The sequence below is a fragment of the Dryobates pubescens genome, chromosome 29 (genome assembly GCF_014839835.1).
Source record: "Dryobates pubescens isolate bDryPub1 chromosome 29, bDryPub1.pri, whole genome shotgun sequence".
Lineage (NCBI taxonomy): Eukaryota > Metazoa > Chordata > Aves > Piciformes > Picidae > Dryobates > Dryobates pubescens.
In genome coordinates, this window is record NC_071640.1 from 3,685,453 (window position 1) to 3,704,049 (window position 18,597).

An 18,597-nucleotide genomic window follows, 5' to 3' on the forward strand; every position below is an offset into this window, starting at 1 on the left:
TGGCTGAGCCTGCGGGGACGTCGCATCCTCCATGTCTGCTCACCTGGGAGCCCTGACGCCACCGCCTGCCGGTCTGCTTTTTACATATTATAAAGCTTAGCTCCATGGGCTGAACTTCAGGAGAAGTTTTTAGCCCCTGGAGAAGTAGGTGGACACATGCTGAGGTTGCAGAACAGCTGAGAGCTGAGGCTGGCTCTGCTGAGCCCAGCCTTTCTAGACCTGAAACAGCTGAACAATGACTGTGTCTTGGGCTAGCCTTATTCTTCACCTGGTTTTTGATCTCTTGCTTTGCATGCAAGGCTTGTCTCCAGGCTTTGTTCTGCAGCAGGGACTCTCAAGCTCTTGTGGTTGTTGGGCTTTTAAATGCAACTTCAGAGTCTGACTGAGCTCTGGGACTTGCACAGGGAGCAAAGAGTGAAATTCATCCCCAGGGCTTTGTTCTGCAGCTGTGTTCTTCCCTACCTCTCTGAGACTTGCTGTTGGAAACCTGGGCAGCAATAGCATAATTTCTGGGTAGAAGTGCCTTCAGATGATACAGGAGCAGTGCTAAAGCCACCAGGTGTAAAGTTGCCCATGTTCATAGAATCATAGAATTGTTAGGGTTGGAAGGGACCTCAAGGATCATCTAGTTCCAACCCCCCTGCCGTGGGCAGGGACTCCTCACACTAGATCAGGTTGCTCACAGCCACATCCAGCCTGGCTTTAAAAACCTCCAGGGATGAGGCTTCTACCACCTCCCTGGGCAACCTGTTCCAGTGTCTCACATCCACGTACTGCCATGTGTGGAGCAGAGGAACATCCAGTGTCCTCTTTTCATGCTCTTTCTGAGCTGCAGTATCACTGTCATGATATCATGATAGTGATACCCCTGCCATCAGAGACCTTTTGCTCTGAAACCTTGAAGAGAAACTGAGATGACTTAGAAGCCATGGAAGGTCCCTTCCAACCCCTACCATTCTGCAGGCCCTTGAGCAACCTGGTCTAGTGGGAGGTGTCCCTGCCCAGGGCAGGGAGGTTGGAACTAGATGATCTTTAAAGTCTCTTCCAACCCTTCCATTCTGATTCTCTGAGGGAGTTTGAGAGGGCTCCCTGAGCTGGGAGCAGTGGGTATGTGAGGGCTGGCCCAGTCCCTGTCCCTGTCCCAGTTATGGTTGTGAGTTGGGAATCTTTAGGGTGTGTGCCACATAGCCCAGCTCTGCAGGGTGCAAACTCCTCTGTGGGTTATAGTGGTGAGTACTGGACCATAGTGGTGCCTGTGTGATACTGCTTTTTTGTCTGAAGGGTTGCTTCACTAGCACTTCTTAGTGGCTGGAATGCCTCCACTGCAGGGAGGAGAAATGTGATCATAGAATGACTTGAGTTGGAAGTGACCTTAAAGATCACCTAGTTCCAACCCCCCAGCCATGGGCAGGAACACCTCCTACTAGATCAGGTTGCTCAAGACCTCATCCAGCCTAGTCTTAAACACTTGCAGGAATGAGGTGTGATGCATGAGTGTACCCTAGTCCCACCTGCCCACATGTGCCCATTGCCCAGCTCAGTCCCTTCTAGCCAGGACAGACCCATGCTGAACCCTTCACTGGTGTCTTCTGCACCTCCCTTGCTTCTTGAGCGGATTGTGTCCATAAACCAGCTCTTCAAACAAATAAAACAAAAACTATGAAAAAAAGAAAGAAAGAAAAAAGGAGTATCTGCTGACTCTGTGAAACTTAAGGGACTTCCTGAAGTAAAAGCCTGGAAAGCACCCAGGCAGCCCAGCCAGGCATGGGGCAGCCAGCGCCCAGCCTGTGCACTGCCAGGGGCCTCAACCCCGAGGGGAGTTCCTCCAATCACTAATTAACCTCCTGGCTAATAACCATGCCTTGAGCTGGGCTCTGCTCTGGCTTCCCATCCCGGAGCTCAAAGCACCACTTGCCTGCACTGAAATTGGAAATGGTCTCATAACTAGTTGGGTGGGAGGGCTTTCAGCTCTGTGCCCCTTGCCCTGGCCTCATTTAAGTCCCTCACGGTGCAGGAACCCTAATCCCATTTCAGCTTGGGATGCAGAGCATTACTTTCCACTTCTGGCTGCCCATGGTAGCACCACCTATGAGCCAAAGCCAAGGTGCTTTTGAGACGTGCTGGTTCTTGAGCTGTGGTGGTTATCCTGTGTCATGCTGCTTCCTGTGCCACCGTTGTTCCCAAGCCATAGTGGTTTCCCAAGCTGTGGCAGTTCCTGAGCTATAGTGGTTCCTGAACTGTGGCAATTCCTGAGCCTTGGTGCCGTGGTGATTCCTGTGCCGTGGTGGTTCTCGTGCTATGGTGATTCCTGTGCCATGATGGTTCTCGTGCTGTGGTGATTCCTGTGCCCTGGTGGTTCTCATGCTGCGGTGATTCCTGTGCCGTGATGGTTCCCATGCTGTGGTGATTCCTGTGCCGTGGCGGTTCTTGTGCTGTGGTGATTCCTGTGCCGTGGCGGTTCTCGTGCTGTGGTGATTCCTGTGCCCTGGTGGTTCTTGTGCTGTGGTGATTCCTGTGCCCTGGTGGTTCTTGTGCTGTGGTGATTCCTGTGCCGTGGTGCTTCTTGTGCTGTGGTGATTCCTGTGCCGTGGCGGTTCTCGTGCTATGGTGATTCCTGTGCCGTGGCGGTTCTCGTGCTGTGGTGATTCCTGTGCCCTGGTGGTTCTCGTGCTGCGGTGATTCCTGTGCCGTGGTGGTTCTCGTGCTGCGGTGATTCCTGTGCCGTGGCGGTTCTCGTGCTGTGGTGATTCCTGTGCCGTGGTGGTTCTCGTGCTGCGGTGATTCCTGTGCCGTGGTGGTTCTCGTGCTGTGGTGATTCCTGTGCCCTGGTGGTTCTCGTGCTGTGGTGATTCCTGTGCCGTGGCGGTTCTCGTGCTGTGGTGATTCCTGTGCCGTGGCGGTTCTCGTGCTGTGGTGATTCCTGTGCCGTGGTGGTTCTCATGCTGTGGTGATTCCTGTGCCGTGATGGTTCTCGTGCTGTGGTGATTCCTGTGCCCTGGTGGTTCTCATGCTGTGGTGATTCCTGTGCCGTGATGGTTCTCATGCTGTGGTGATTCCTGTGCCGTGGTGGTTCTCGTGCTGTGGTGATTCCTGTGCCCTGGTGGTTCTCGTGCTGTGGTGATTCCTGTGCCGTGGCGGTTCTCGTGCTGTGGTGATTCCTGTGCCGTGGTGGTTCTCGTGCTGTGGTGGCTCCCGTGCCCTGGTGGTTCCCAAGCCACGGCGGTTCCAGCGGTGCTTTCGGCGCGCTCAGCCATTCCCGCGCTGCTCTCGGGGCTCTTTGTCCAGCATCATTTTTCTTCTCTCTTATTCTTTTCCTTTTTTTTTCTTTTTTTCATTTTTTTTTCCCAACCCGGCCTTTTTCTCTCCCATTGGAGAACCTCGTGACGCTCCCCTCTCCGCCAGCCGCCCGCAAGAGCCGGGAGGATTGTTTTAAGAAAAAAAGCGTGTGTGGTGCGGGGCGGCGGGGGCCGGCGGGGGCCGGCGCTGCCTTTAACAGATGACTGCACACTTGAGCGGTTTGCCGACGGCGTGCCTGCGCCGGCCACCCAACCCCGCACAATGGCCCCTCTCAAGGCGACCGTGGCCCCAACCCTCGCATTCCCCCGCGCGGGGCCGCGGCGCAGCCACCCAGAAGCGTCGTCGTCGTCGTCGTCGTCGCCCCGCGGCCGCGGCGCCCCGGGCTCGGAGCCGCCGGCGAGCCGGGCATCGGGCCGCGGGCGCCGGCAGCTGCTCTGCCTCATTAGGATGCACACCTGCTCCCCGCCGCCCTTTGTGTGCTGAGCAGATGCCCTGATTTATTATTATACACATTTTCTTTTTCATTTGGCCTGGATAATGCTGTCTCATTAACTCAAAATGTCTCCGAATCCTGACAAATTCTCACACAATCCTCAACAATGAAATCAGAATTGGGTTAAAAAAAAAAAAAAAAAAGAAAAGAAAGGAGAAAAAAAAAGAAGAAAGAAGTAGAGGAAGAGGAGAGAGGGAGCAGGGCTCAAAGTGGTCCTGCTGCCGGCATGGCTCGGGGCTGGGGCTGGCTGAGGGTGAGGGTTTGCTGGTTGCTTCACTGCAGGAGCCCCACGGTCTTGTTTGGGGGTTTGTAGGTGGGGCTGCAGTATTCCTCAGGACCCTCCCTGCTCACACCAGGGGTGCTGCCTGCCATGGGAGCCTTAAGAGACCACGGACAAAGCTTGGGGAAGCAAGGTCCCACCGTCTTGAGGGGCGATGGGTGCAAGCACATGGCAGGTGCTCTAAGCACATTCCAAAGCACAGTGGGGTCCACAGCCCCCCAGCGCCTGGGTGGTGGTGTCTTCCCCATCACCTCCAGTGGTGATTGCCATACCCTGAACTTGCAGTAATACGTGGAACCACCCCCAGATGTCACCCCCATGCCCAGCATGAGCTGAGCATGGCATGCACTGCTGTGCTGCAGTGGCACTGCCATTGTGGTGTGGGACAGCAGCCTGCCAGCGCTGTCTCGCTCCTCCCATGCCCTGCTCACAAAGGCAGCTTGGTGCAGCCCAGCCAAGGCAGAAAATCCCACTCTGGAAGTGGTGTAATGTGAGCAGAGCTGGTCGGGGGTACAACGTGTGGATCTCATGTTGCAGATGTGATACAAGAGATGCTGTGCAGGAGGGTTTGTGCTGGGGAGGTGCTGAAGGGCCTCATCCCCAGGATCCTCTTTTGTTGTCAGGTGCCCTCTCTCTCTCTGTGCACAGCTTTGCCCTGTCCTCCCTTTCCTGGGGGGCAGCTCCCTGCTCTGGAAGGCCCTTTGCTGGCCCCACATCCTGATGGCTGATGTGGATTCACCCTAGCAACATGTCTCTGTTGCCTGCCCCAATCCTGCAGCAGCTCCAGCCCATGGTGACAGATGGGTGAACTGGTGGCCACATTGGGAGGCCATTTCTCAGGGTCCCCAGATGCAGCAGCCAGGGCCGCTGATTCCTCCTTGTGCAGGGTTTATCTTCAGAGAAGATCTCAGTTTGCTGTGAGGAGCAGTAATATGTGCCACCTGCTACCAGCCGATGCTGAGTCCCTGTTTGATTGTGTTTGAGTGATTTCTTAAGATGCCAGAGGATAAAAATCAAGCTGGTGAAGGCAGGGGTGCAGGGCTGTCCCTTGTGCTCATTGTCCCCATGGGTCACTGTGGGGTTTTCTCTCCCATGGGGTCTTTAGGTGCCCTGGTTGGGTGTTGGTATGGGGATGCCCCTCCTGGCCCCACCACATCTCCCCTCGTGCCTTGGTTTCCTCTTCAGCAAGATGAAGGGGTGCCAAACACACACTGTGCTGAGAAGCAGGACGTCGGCACCAAAGGCTGTGGTTTTGCAAGTCAGCGCAGGCTCCTCCATGGGGGACACCTTTGTTCCTGGCGCCTCTTTCATCTTCCTCTTAGCCTGGAACAGCCAGGGCAGAGCCTTGCCATCACCAAACCTGACCTGCCGGCTCGCGGCGGCGGCGGGCACGGGGAGGTGCTCCCTGGGGCGTCTCTGGGTGCCCACCATCCCCTCGGGGCCGACCCCGCTGACAGTGTGTCTTACCCTCGCCAGGTGTAGCAGTGCCTATGTGGGCGAGCGATGCCAGCTGCCCAACCCCTGCCTGAGCTCCCCCTGCAAGAACGCCGGCACCTGCACCTGGGTGGTGCGCGGCAGCACCGTGGACTACACCTGCAGCTGCCGCCTGGGCTTCAGCGACGAGCTCTGCCTGACGCCCCGCGACAACGTCTGCCTCAGCAACCCCTGCCGCAACGGCGGCACCTGCGAGCTGCTGACGCTCAGCGAGTACAAGTGCCGCTGCCCGCCCGGCTGGTCAGGTGAGGCCCTGGCACCCTGCTCGTGGGGAAGAGGGGTGGTCCTGGGAGACCCCCATGGATGGAGAAGAGTATTGGCTCCCATTTCGGCTTCTGCTGGTGCTGGGGGTGGTCTGCAAACTGGAGCTGGAGGGTCTCTGCCTGGGTGAGCCATCCACAAGCCTCTTGCATGGATCAGGGTTCTTCAAGGACAGAGGTTGGGGGGGATTAGTTGCAACCCTCACAAACCCAGTCCTACAGCAAAAATCTGCTCCCACCAAGAGCCTGAGCTGCACTTTGCATCCTCATCCTTCTTCCCTGCCCTCCCCAGGCAAAACCTGCCAGCAGGCCGACCCCTGTGCCTCCAACCCCTGTGCCAATGGTGGCCACTGCGTCCCCTTTGATGCCCACTACATCTGCCGGTGCACCGCTGGCTTCCACGGGGCCAACTGCAAGCAGGACGTCAATGAGTGCAACATCACACCACCTATCTGCAAGAATGGTGGGAGCTGCACCAACGAGGTGGGCACCTACCAGTGCTCCTGCAAGCCAGCCTACACTGGGCAGAACTGTGAGCACCTCTACGTGCCCTGCAACCCCTCGCCCTGCCAGAACGGGGGGACGTGCCGCCAGATCGGAGACACCACCTATGACTGCACGTGCTTGCCAGGTAGGAGATTGCTGGAGGAGGGTGGGGGAACAGGGTTAGGAGACCTCCTGGCAGCACCTTTGTCCCCACTGAGTAGTTCTTAATCTTCCCCTGGGTTATGGCTCTGGGCAGGGCAAAACCCAGGGGCTGTGAGCTTGCTGGACTGTGAGCATTTGGGAAGATGTTGCCCAAAGAGGTCATCTGGGGGCTTTTTACACTTGGTGATTCATCAAAATAGCTCCTCCAAAACAACTGTTTGAGCAGAGGGCCCTCTGCGGATGCTCATATTCCAGAATAAGAGTGCCTTTTTCCGCTTGAGCTCTATCCACTTCCAGAGTGCAATAATTAGCCCGGAATAGCTATTTTGGAAAGTTTCCGACCGCAAATGAATGTGGGGAAGGGAGACCCTCTGCATGCTCACTGCTGCTCCCTTCAGCAAGCAGCCCAGCCCAGCTCCAGCCTCTGAAATGAGGGGCTCTTGCAGCAGGGGGCCCAGTGGGGGCTGTCCTGGGAGCGCAGCACCCTGAACAGGCACTTAGCACTCTACAGAGGAGCTCAGCACCCTGAAGCGGAGTTGTTCAGCACTCTACAGAGGAGCTCAGCACCCTGAGCAGGAGCTTAGCACGCTACACAGGAGCTCAGCACCCTGAAGAGGAGTTGTTCAGCACTCTACACAGGAGCTCAGCACCCTGAACAGGCACTTAGCATGCTACACAGGAGCTCAGCATCCTGAACAGGAGCTTAGCACTCTACACAGGCACTCAGCACCCTGCATGCCAGAGGAAAGAAAAGCAGTTGTGAAAGGGCCCCCTGACCCCTGCGAGCCCTTTCGCTTCTGCACTTGGGCTGCGGTCTGCGGCGCGGTCAGAGCAGGGAGCGGAAGGGGCTGAGCATGGCCCCATGTTACCCCCCTGTGCTGGCTGGAGAAATGAAATAGTGGAGTTTCCTGCCAGCACAGCCCAGAGCCACGCAGCGCCATGCTCAGACCAGGCTGTGTTTGCTGGGCAGTGGGTGCCATTTCTCACCCTTGCCAGCTGTGCTGGCCAGCTGCAGCAGACATGGAGGGGACACATCCGCCCTCTCCCTTGGAAGGAAGCTGTGGGCAGTGCTGAGCTGCATGAGAAATCTCTCATGGGATTGCTTTGATCTCTTCTGGTTGCCTGTAACCCTGCAGGAACCAGGGGTAGGCAGCTTCTGTGCTCTGCATGCAGCTTGGCATTACTGCAGGGAGCTTCCAGCATCCTGCCCCTCCACTGCTGGGGATATGGCATTGGGGTAGGGATCACACAATCCCCACTGGAAGGGGCTGGAAGTGACCTCTGGAGATCATCTAGTCCAAACCCCCTTCTAAAGCAGAGTCACACAATGTCCAGCTGGGTTTGGAATTTCTTCAGTGAAGAAGACTCCACAACCTCTCTGGGCAGCATGCTCCAAGGCTCCAGCACCCTCACAGCAAAGAATTTTTGCCCTCATTTTCAGATGGAACCTTCTGGGTTCCATTTTGTGCCCATTGCCCTTTGCCCTGTGGCTGGGAACCTTTGAAATGAGTCTTGCCCCTGCCCTTTAGCTCTCACTGAGCATTCAGAAAATCCCCTTGAGGCTGCTCTTCATCTTCAGGTCTCTCAGCCTGTCCTTGTAAGGTCTCCCAGCTGACACAGATGTACCTGCATCCTGCTGGGAGCCCAGCCCAGTGCCAAGGGAAGATGCACAATCCCTGTGGGGCAGCATGGGGGATCTCTGACACCGTCTCAGGCATTCAATCCCCTTCCCAAAGCTTTTGGTGGCTCCAGTAACCTAGGAAACTCATTAACCTCCCAGAATAGCTAGAGCCCTGTAGGCCCTCCTGCTTGCCCTGCATGCCTACTCCTGCCCTTATGGACAGCAAGATGTCGGGACTGACCAGGAGAACACTGCTGGAGAAGGAGGACTTTCCATGCAGGATGAGCTAGTGCAGATAGGAGCTCCCAGGACCAATGCTCCACAGGAGCATCTCTGAGTCCCATCTTGGCTAAGCGGCACTGCTGCAAGGAGAGACAGGGGAGGGGAGGGGGCAGGAGGAGCGGTGCTGGTCCTGCCCTGCCATTCTGCTGATGAGGCACTTTCCCTGCAGCATCCCAAACGCTGGGGTGAGGCATGGCCCTGGGGGAGCATCCTTGTTGTGGGGGGATCGGCGCTTTCACACCCAGCTGCGGCTTCGTGGGCTGCTTCCAGGAGATTTGCATGCTGCACGAGCTGGTTCACTCCCCGCTCCCAGGGGATGGCGGGGGGGGGGTGTCCTGTGGCACCTCTGCCTCGCTGCAGGAGCTGCATGGGCTTCAGACAGGGGCAGGAGGGCCAGGGGGGGCTGCTTCTCATGATAAGAGGGTGATTGATACGCTGGTATGCAGCGCAGCAGACCTGAAACAATGTCCCCTTTTCATTCCCCGAGAGGTCTGGCCCTGCCGGGCTTCTCCAAGTTAAACGAATCTGGGCTGTTTTATCATGCCATCACTGTAGCATGTAACCCTGAGTTTAAAGTAATTGCAGTACTAATTACTCACTGGGATGGTTCAAAATGAGTTAATCCTGGTATCTAGGACATTGCCAGTTAGTGCTGTGCAGTCGCAGCCCAGCTGCTTAAAAACCAGGCACAAATCAACGTTATCTGCTTTGGGCTCCAACCAGCCGTCGTAAAACAGCTCTTGCTGCAAATGCTGTGATGGGGCTGAGGCTGCGGGGGAGAGGGAAACACAGAAAGAGTGAGGGGGAGAAAACCCCAGCTGGGCCAGGGGCTGGGGTCCCACAGGTGAGCCTGGGCACCCAGTTCCTTCCCCTTTGAGGAGGAGGTGATGTGGTGAGCTGCCTGTGCGGGCGAGCAGCCTGGCCTGGACCTGCAGAATGCCTTGGGGAGTTTAGGGGAGCTGCAGGTGCATGCCGGCACCGTGGGTTGGCATCGCTGTCCTGACCCCAAAAGCTTGGATGGCAGCTGGGTACAGTAAATGCTGCTCTTCACCCAAGTGAAGAGGGACAGGGTGACTTGTCAGATGCCCTGAGGAGGGCCTGGCCGTTTCATTTCTGCTGCAGACACGGTGGGGAGAGGCCGGGGGTGGCAGGCTTTCCCTGCTTGCTGCACCATCAGGTGGAGATGATAACCCAAAGCCGGGCTCACCGCACAGGAGCCAGGCTGGGTTGGGCACAGCGCTGCGTGGGGTGGTGGCTCACCCTGCCAGGGACTTGGATCCCCCTCGGGGGAAGCGCTGCTGCTGAGGCTCTTTACATGGGAAATTAAAAACCGGTGATTCAGCACCGGCTGCCGCAAGCCTCCGTGGGAGCAGCCCCGCTGCATCCCAGCTTGCTGCCGAGCCAGATCCTCCGCTGCTCGAGGCGAGCAGCTCCAGAGCTGGGGGCTTTGGCAGGCGAGCCTGGCTCTGGGGACGCCCTGTCTGCCCCGCTTGCCAGGCTCTGCTGATGGTGCCCAGGCAGGGGACCTGTGCAGTGGAACCAGGCCACGGGAGAGATGAGATGGGGCTGGGGATGAACCTGGGTGGCTTCAAAGCTGTGCTGGGAGTGCCTGGCACAATCTCAGCACCCAGTAACAAGCAACATGCTGTCAGTGGGGGGGTGTCAGAGGGCTGAGGCAGTGGCACAGCTGGTTGGCATCACAGGACGTGTCTTCTCTGTGCAGGTTTCACAGGTCAGAACTGTGAGGAGAACATAAATGACTGTCCAGGCAACAACTGCAAGAATGGGGGCACCTGTGTGGATGGTGTCAACACCTACAACTGCCAGTGCCCTCCTGAGTGGACAGGTAATGCCAATGATGACAACAAGGGTGGCATGGGGCTGGGAGGACAGGTCCTACCATGGCAGATGCTGAGGACCACGTGGGAAGAGCTCTCCTGCTTCACAGTGATGCTAATGGAGCCTGTGGGAGCTGGGCAGCACCAGCCTCATGCAGGCGCCCTGTCCTCTCACAGGTCAGTACTGCACTGAGGATGTGGATGAGTGCCAGCTGATGCCCAATGCCTGCCAGAATGGAGGAACCTGCCACAACAACCATGGTGGCTACAACTGTGTCTGTGTCAATGGCTGGACGGGCGAGGACTGCAGTGAGAACATTGATGACTGTGCCATGGCTGCCTGCTTCCACGGGGCCACATGCCATGACCGGGTGGCCTCCTTCTACTGCGAATGTCCCCACGGCCGCACAGGTGAGCTCTCTTGCCATCTTACCCCCTGCTTGCAGTGCAGGGTGACAGCTCCCCACGTGTCCCCTGGCTCCTAGCTGAGACCTTGGTGTGTGATGACTTGTGTGCCCATCACCTGTCTTTTGCTGCCCAGGTTTGCTGTGCCACCTCGATGATGCCTGCATCAGCAACCCCTGCAATGAGGGCTCCAACTGTGACACCAACCCTGTCAATGGCAAAGCCATCTGCACGTGTCCCTCAGGGTACATGGGGCCAGCCTGCAACCAGGACGTGGATGAATGCTCGCTGGGTGAGCACTGGGGCTGAGCTTGCATGAGTGGCAAAGGAGCAGCTGGGGAAAGCACCACTTCAACTGAGGGCATGTTCTTTGAGCCACACTTGTGTCTTGCAGGAGCCAACCCTTGTGAGCATGCAGGGAAATGCATCAACACCCAGGGGTCCTTCCAGTGCCAGTGCTTGCAGGGCTACTCAGGCCCTCGCTGCGAGATCGATGTCAACGAGTGCCTCTCCAACCCCTGCCAGAACGATGCCACCTGTCTGGACCAGATTGGGGAGTTCCAGTGCATCTGCATGCCTGGTGGGTGGGCAGCCCCACAGACAGCTACCCTGCTGCTGGATTTGGGTGGTGGGAGGGCTCTAGGTGCTCTTGAACTTCAGCTTGGTGTTGGTTTGGGTGGACCCACGGGAGCCTGGGGACAGCACTGAGATAAATGAGCTTGGTGAAGATTGCATGGACTCCTGTAATAGTGTGGGGCCCAGAGATGAGAGTTGGGCATCATCAGCCCTCCTCTGGACTCCTCTCTTTGACCTTGTTGGCTTGAGTCAAGCCAAGGGCAGAGAGATTGGGAGTGGGCAACCATGGAGCAGCTTGTCCATCAGATCCTACCACCTGTAGCACAGCTCCTGAGCTGCCTTTGTAAAGATGAGGGGACCAGATGTGCTCTGGTATAAGCTGCCCATCCCATGCAGTCCCAGGCCACAGTGCTGATGGTGCCCTGGGTCTCTCTGTAGGTTATGAAGGAGTTTACTGTGAGATCAACACGGATGAGTGTGCCAGCAGCCCCTGCCTGCACAATGGCAACTGCCTTGACAAGATCAACGAGTTCCACTGCGAGTGTCCCACTGGTACGTGGCGTCCATCCCACCGCATCATGGTGCATGCAAAGCCATAATGGATCCCAGCTTCAGCCAAGAAGGAGCTGAAATGAGCTCACTAAAGTTTAGAGCAAGAGAACCGAGCACCTCTCAGTGCTTTGGGTAGGAGGTTCCCCAATGCAGTGCGGGGCTGAGCCCTGCGCAGGCAATGCTGCTCGGGGTCCGGCCCATGGGAGAGGGGAAGGAGGATTAAACCCCACAGCTTTGCACTTGAAAAGGCCTCTCTTTGGGAAGGAGGGCTGGGGGCCGGGGGGGGCCTGCACCAGCGGCTTTGAATACGGTGTCAAAGTCACGGGGTGGAGCGGAGAATGGGGAGACGGTTAATCTGTGAAAGGAGGTTTTGAAGTTCAGAGACTTTGCTCCTCTAGAGATGTAAATAAGATGCTCTCAATGGCAGGTCGCAGCCCCACATTCAGGGCCCCCAGCAGCCATCCCCATGGAAACCCAGCGCCCCGGCCGGGACGTGGGGGGCCCGGCGGGAGCTGCCCAAGTGGCAGGGGGAGGCTGGTGGGTCCGGCCGGGTTGCGGGGACGTGACTTCTCCCTGTGTTCCAGGCTTCAACGGGCACCTGTGCCAGTTCGACATCGACGAGTGTGCCAGCACCCCCTGCAAGAACGGTGCCAAGTGCGTGGATGGCCCCAACACCTACAGCTGCGAGTGCACCGAAGGTGAGGGCTCTAGGGGTTTTGGGAGTCCTGCCCGGCTACCTTTTGCCTTGTGCTCTGCCATGGGGCCACAAAGTTGCTGAATTACTACTAAGTGCCCACCTGCCGTGGAGGCTGTCCTTGAACCCCCAGCAGTGTGGTTAGTCCCTGTGACTCCCGTAGGGTAGTACTGTGCAGAGGTATCGGTGGAGCGAGTCGAGCCCGGCTGCTCGCCGGCTTCGGAGCCGGGCGCTAGGAGCCCAGCGCTCATTAGGTGTGGCCCCGCAGCAGCCGTCCCGCCGTGCTCCCGCCTCGGCGGCGGGCGGCAGCGATGGGGGACGGCAGGAAGGAAGGAATAAAGCTGCCTCTATGGGGCCGCAAGGTGCAGGGCTGCGGGGGGCTCGCCGAGCGAAACCCAAGGAGCGGTTGCACAGAATGATGACTTGAGCCCCGATGGCAAACAGTGGCTCTTTTGTGGAGCAGCTCCCGCCAGAAATCTTCCAGCTCAATGGCCTCTAATTAGTGTCTTGCTAATGCCAAGCCCCGATGAAAAGCTGCTATGTGGGCTTGGCGGGGTCTAGTCAAAGCTGTACTTTGTCCTCGCTTCTCCACCCCCAAACTCGGTGGGGAGGGAGAGGGCCAGGAGAATAGGATCTGCCGAGGGGGGGTTATTATTCGGGGGTGCCTGTGGGCCACCCCCTCCACCCAACCCCCCCACACACTCCAGGACAAGCTGCGGGCGAGCGCGGGGCCCCGCTCCTGAGCTGAGGCAGCTTAATGCAGGTCATTGTGTGCCCCGGGACAAAGCCTGCGAGCCGGGGTCTGACCGGCCCCACTGCTGGCATACCAGGGTGCTCCCCTGCCTGCACCCCGCTCCTGGCAGTCTCAGGGCTTGCAGCGGGGCAGGTGGGCAGGTGAAGCCACCCTGATGTACTGCCTCGTACCTGGCCAAGGTGCAGTTCCCCATCCTGACCTCACATCCACAATCCTTGACCCTGTATCCTCCATACTCACTCCATGTTCCATCCTGACCCTGAATCCTGATTCCACATCTCACATCCTCACCCCATATCCCCAATCCTGATTCCACGTTCCCGATCCTGACCCTGTGTCCCTCTCTCTGGCGGCAGGTTTCACAGGTGCTCACTGTGAGATTGACATTGATGAGTGTGACCCTGACCCATGCCACTATGGGACCTGCAAGGACAGCATCGCCTCCTTCACCTGCCTCTGCCAGCCTGGCTACACAGGCCACCGCTGTGACATTAACATCAACGAGTGCCAGAGCCAGCCCTGCAAAAATGGGGGCACCTGCCAGGACAGGAACAATGCCTACAACTGCCTCTGCCTCAAAGGGACCACAGGTGAGCGGGAGGGAGCTCCCAGGGGCTCCATGCAGGCTGGCCATCCCATGTGGCACCTTGGTCCCATCCATGGGTGGGTTGGCCCTGGGCTTCCACCAGCAGCCTCCTCGGTGCCAGGGCTGGCCTGGGGCATCCTTGGTGCAAGCGAGTTCTCCTGGTTTGGTGCCTGGCTCTGGGAGGAACTGCACCCCAGCTGGGAGTCCTGGAGCTGCTTCTGGCGGAGGTGTTTTGTTGTGGAGCAGTGGCAGTGACTGGCGCTGTCAGGCTTCGTTTTGCCTTGTCAGCAAGGCTGGGGACCCCCTAATGGCACCAATCTCCTCCTCAGGGCCCAACTGTGAGATCAACCTGGATGACTGTGCCAGCAGCCCCTGTGACTATGGCAAGTGCATCGACAAGATCAATGGCTATGAGTGCACCTGCGAGCCAGGGTACACAGGTGAGAGCAGGACACGGTGGCCACCTTCACATCCTGGGGACCTGGTCCAGATCCAGCCATGCTTTGAGTAGCCCTGGGATGTCCCCTGTGCCTGCAGCAGTGCAGGGATGGTGCCTCATGCAGCCAGGGTGAGGGAAGGTGCTGCCATGCCACTTGCCAGAGGTTTTGCACCCTCCACTGCTCCTGCTTGTTCAGGAGGGTGACCTCGGCTCAGGGCGAAATCAAAGGGGTGTCTGGTGCCACGAATTCAACTCCTGCTGTGCCCACTCCCATGGGTATCAGGTTGCTTGCCTTGTCCAACTGGTTTGTTTGATGGCTGCTGGAAATGGCGGAAGGCTTTGATGGGAGCAGCCCCCGCCTCTCCCCGCTCCCGCGGCCCCTTGTCCTCCTGCCCGCCGGGAGCCGCAAGAAAGCCTGGCTTTGTCGGCTGCAGCAGGTAGGGTTACAGGCTGAAATCAGCTCCCTTCCTTATTCCCTCCTGGACCAAACGAGCCCAAGGCACAGCCTCTTCCCAGTCACCTTTAACTAAGCCAGGCAGGCACTGCAGGGGTGTGAAGCCTCCCTGCCTGGGGAGCAGCCCTCTCCAACACGGCTGGCACACGTGTTCCCAGAGATTAGAGCCTCCAGAAGCCATTTTCTGGGGGGGCTGGAGGGGAGCCTGCCCAGTGGGTACCCCCCATGCTGTGCAGCCTATGGGGTAACGTTTCCTCACCCCCCGCTTCCCCAGGGCGCATGTGCAACATCAACATTGACGAGTGTGCCAGCAACCCCTGCCACAATGGGGGCACCTGCAAGGATGGCATCAACGGCTTCACCTGCCTCTGCCCTGAAGGCTTCCATGACCCCAAGTGCCTGTCTGAAGTGAATGAGTGCAACAGCAACCCCTGCATCCATGGGAAATGCCACGACGGGCTGAATGGGTAGGCTGGAGGGTGTGGGGGGCTGCTGGAACCAAAGGGGGATCCCACAAAGCTGGGGAAGGGGTGAGGAGACTTTCCCCCAGTTCCAGTGCTCATCCATGCTCTGTGCAAAGTGCTGGGGGAAGGTTTCCCTGCAGGGGTACAAATTGGGAGCTGGGTTTTGCTGGGTCAGTGGTGACTGGTGTAGCCAACAGTGCCAAGCTGGGCCAGATCCTGTGCTTCATGCCCCAATTTTTCCCCAAAGCTACAGGTGTGACTGTGACCCAGGCTGGAGTGGGACAAACTGTGACATTAACAATAATGAGTGTGAATCCAATCCCTGCATGAACGGTGGCACCTGCAAGGACATGACCAGTGGCTACATCTGCACCTGCAGGGAAGGCTTCAGCGGTAAGGGAGCAGCCACTGTTCTGGGGCCTTGGTGGGAGCTGTGGGTGGGCTGACTTTGGGTGCCTGTAGCTGGAGCCGAGAGTGGGAGGCTCTTCCAGGGTGATGGGTGGGACATTGTTATTGTCACCACATCTCCACCATAGTCTCAGCTCCCTCCCACCAGCACACCTCCATCACAGCCTCTTTTTCATCTGTTTATCTAGGACCCAACTGCCAGACCAATATCAATGAATGTGCTTCCAACCCCTGCCTGAACCAGGGCACCTGCATCGATGATGTTGCTGGCTACACCTGCAACTGCCTCCTGCCCTACACAGGTAAGGAGAGCACTCCATGCCCTCCAGGTCCTTGCCAGGGCTCTGTGGAGCTGCTGCTTCACCTGTGACACCAAATGGGTCCCTCTAAGTGCACAAGCCAGCACCAAGCACAGAGGCTTCCCTCACCCTGCCATGGGACTAGTCATGGCCATGGCTCCACCTCCCTGTGCCATGGTGCAGCTGGAGGAAATGTAGAGGAGCTTTGGGAAACTAGCCAGAGCTTCTTCCCTCCTCCTCCTTCTCCTCTTCCTCCTCCTCTTGAAAGGCACCAAGGCGGTGACTTGGCCACAGCTTGCACCCGTGGCAGCAGCACTGGGCAGCCACCCCTCACTCACACCCTACCACCCTGGGGGGTCAGTGCTGGTGGTGGCCCTATTCTCCTGCCATGATGCTTGTGCTGGAAAATGCAAGCCTAGGCTGAGGGGCTGGAGGATTCTGCTGAGCCAATTCCTGTTTGCTGGCCTCCAGCTTCCGCTCGCACAGAGCAGCAGTCAGTGCACAATTGCAGGAAGCCATGAGCCGTTTCCTTCCCTAGGCAGTGGCCATAGAAACCCCTGGAGGGGGACAGGGAATGGGGCAGGCAGGGAGGGGAAGGCTCTGGAAAATAGCAAAGGCCAGTTGGGGAGATACTGGCTGACAGGGAAGATAAGAGTTCGGAGGGAATGTGTCCCTTGGCTGGATGTAAACAGGAAAAGCAGCTGAGAGGGACAGGGGGGAGTGTAAGGGGGGAAGGACACCCCGAACAGCACTTCCCTGCCAAAGGAAGTGTGCAGAGCTTTAATGCAGCCCAGGTTGCCAGAGCCTAAAGGATTTGTGGGGAGCCTGGGGTCACAGAAGACCAGCAACAGAGGAGACAGCCCCAGCTGGGCTGCCATGGGGTGGTAGAAAAGATCAGAGCCTGCCCCAGGGCTGGGGACAGGAGTAGTGGGGTCTTGGGTGACCTGTTGTTTTGGAGAGGGTGTCAGTGGGTGCTTGTGTCTGTGCAGGAGCCACCTGTGAGGACGTGCTGGCCCCGTGTGCTGGTGGCCCCTGCAAGAACGGTGGCGAGTGCCGGGAGTCAGAAGACTATGAGAGCTTCTCCTGCAGTTGCCCCCCTGGCTGGCAAGGTAGGGGCATGGCCCATCTCGGGGTTCAGCACACCCTGCTCTCCTTGGCTGCTTGGGGAGTGGAAGATAGAGGGGAGGGAGCGTGGCCAGGGAGCAGTGGGCAGGTGTCTGCCCATCTGCTCTGCCAGACAGGAGCAGCCCTGCATGATGCCCAACTGCAGGGAGGGTCCTGGCCCATGGCTCAGCCTGGGGGAGGGGACACTGCTGTCACCTGCACCCCTGGGCAAGGGCAGTCTGCTGCGAGGGCTTCTGCCCTGGTGCAAGCAGCGCGCATGACATCATCATCATCCCCAGGGCTCTCCCCAGCACCTCCAGCTCACGTGGTCTCTGTCCCCCAGGTCAGACCTGCGAGATCGACATCAACGAGTGTGTGAAGAGTCCCTGCCGCAACGGAGCCACCTGCCAGAACACCAACGGCAGCTACCGCTGCGCCTGCCGCGCCGGCTTCAGCGGCCGCAACTGCGACACCGACATCGACGACTGCAAGCCCAGTAAGAGCAGGGGCTGCTCTGCACACCTGGTCCCAAGCTCTTGGCTTCTCTTGCCAGTCCTGGGGCTGGGATCCTTCTCCCCATGGGCAGGCCTTGGCTTCTGCTTCAGTTTGGGCCATGCTGCAAGCCCTGCTTGGGCTTTTGGGCCACCTCAAGCATGTCCTAGTTGAGCTGCATCAGTCCAAGGTCAGATGGGAGCTGGCAGGAAGGAGCTGGAGGGGGAGAGTGATGAGCAGGCAGTGAGCAAGTGTGTCCCATATGCCTCCCTTGTTCCCAGTCACTTGGGGTTGGGCTGGCCTCTGCCTGGTCTGTGGGCTCTGTCACATCCCTCTGTGCGGCCAGGGCACATGTGGGAACAGTTCTGTGGGGCAGGTCCCAGGCAGGGCTGCAGCACCAGGACTGGCCCCATTGCATTTTCACACACACACACACACACACACACACACACACACCCCATGGCTAGACTTCATGATCTTAAAGGTCTTTTCCAACCAAAATGATTCTATGATTCCATTCTATGTCCATCCTCTCCAGATCCATGCCACAATGGTGGCTCCTGCTCTGATGGCATTGGCACATTCTTCTGTGAGTGCCTGGCTGGTTTCCGTGGGCCCAAGTGTGAGGAGGACATCAATGAGTGTGCCAGCAACCCCTGCAAGAATGGTGCCAACTGCACAGACTGCGTCAACAGCTACACCTGCACTTGTCCCTCTGGCTTCAGTGGCATCCACTGCGAGAACAACACACCTGACTGCACGGAGAGGTACAGCCTGGCACAGCCTTTGTTGGGCTGGAGCAAGGGGCTGAGGTCCCTGTGCTGCCCCATAGCCCTAGGCTGATTTGGGGTGGGGGGCGCTTTGGTGTGGAGTGTGACCAGTGGTGACTCACTGGGATGTGATGTTTGTGTTCCCAGCTCCTGCTTCAACGGTGGGACCTGTGTGGATGGCATCAACACCTTCACCTGCATCTGTCCAACTGGCTTCACGGGCAGCTACTGTGAGCATGACATTAATGAGTGTGACTCCAAGCCATGCCTGAATGGAGGCACGTGTCAGGACAGCTATGGGACATACAAGTGCACTTGTCCCCAAGGATACACCGGGCTCAACTGCCAGGTAGAGCAGCCTTGGGCTGTCAGCCACTGACCCCAGTG

At 58.1% G+C, this 18,597-nt stretch overlaps 1 protein-coding gene across 2 annotated transcripts in view; it reads left to right on the forward strand.

Moving 5' to 3' along the window:
- The window catches only part of NOTCH1 (notch receptor 1), a 46,623-nt gene that overhangs the window by 16,161 nt on the left and 11,865 nt on the right, over nucleotides 1-18,597 (forward strand). For both annotated transcript variants that reach the window (XM_054174218.1, XM_054174219.1), the window contains exons 3-19: nucleotides 5,547-5,809; nucleotides 6,117-6,455; nucleotides 10,099-10,221; nucleotides 10,391-10,624; nucleotides 10,755-10,910; nucleotides 11,013-11,198; nucleotides 11,633-11,746; nucleotides 12,331-12,444; nucleotides 13,551-13,784; nucleotides 14,110-14,220; nucleotides 14,948-15,140; nucleotides 15,385-15,530; nucleotides 15,734-15,847; nucleotides 16,834-16,953; nucleotides 17,292-17,444; nucleotides 17,979-18,207; nucleotides 18,358-18,559. In XM_054174218.1, the coding sequence (XP_054030193.1) occupies nucleotides 5,547-5,809; nucleotides 6,117-6,455; nucleotides 10,099-10,221; nucleotides 10,391-10,624; nucleotides 10,755-10,910; nucleotides 11,013-11,198; nucleotides 11,633-11,746; nucleotides 12,331-12,444; nucleotides 13,551-13,784; nucleotides 14,110-14,220; nucleotides 14,948-15,140; nucleotides 15,385-15,530; nucleotides 15,734-15,847; nucleotides 16,834-16,953; nucleotides 17,292-17,444; nucleotides 17,979-18,207; nucleotides 18,358-18,559 (3,031 nt within the window). The remainder of the gene's footprint in view (nucleotides 1-5,546; nucleotides 5,810-6,116; nucleotides 6,456-10,098; nucleotides 10,222-10,390; nucleotides 10,625-10,754; nucleotides 10,911-11,012; nucleotides 11,199-11,632; nucleotides 11,747-12,330; nucleotides 12,445-13,550; nucleotides 13,785-14,109; nucleotides 14,221-14,947; nucleotides 15,141-15,384; nucleotides 15,531-15,733; nucleotides 15,848-16,833; nucleotides 16,954-17,291; nucleotides 17,445-17,978; nucleotides 18,208-18,357; nucleotides 18,560-18,597) is intronic.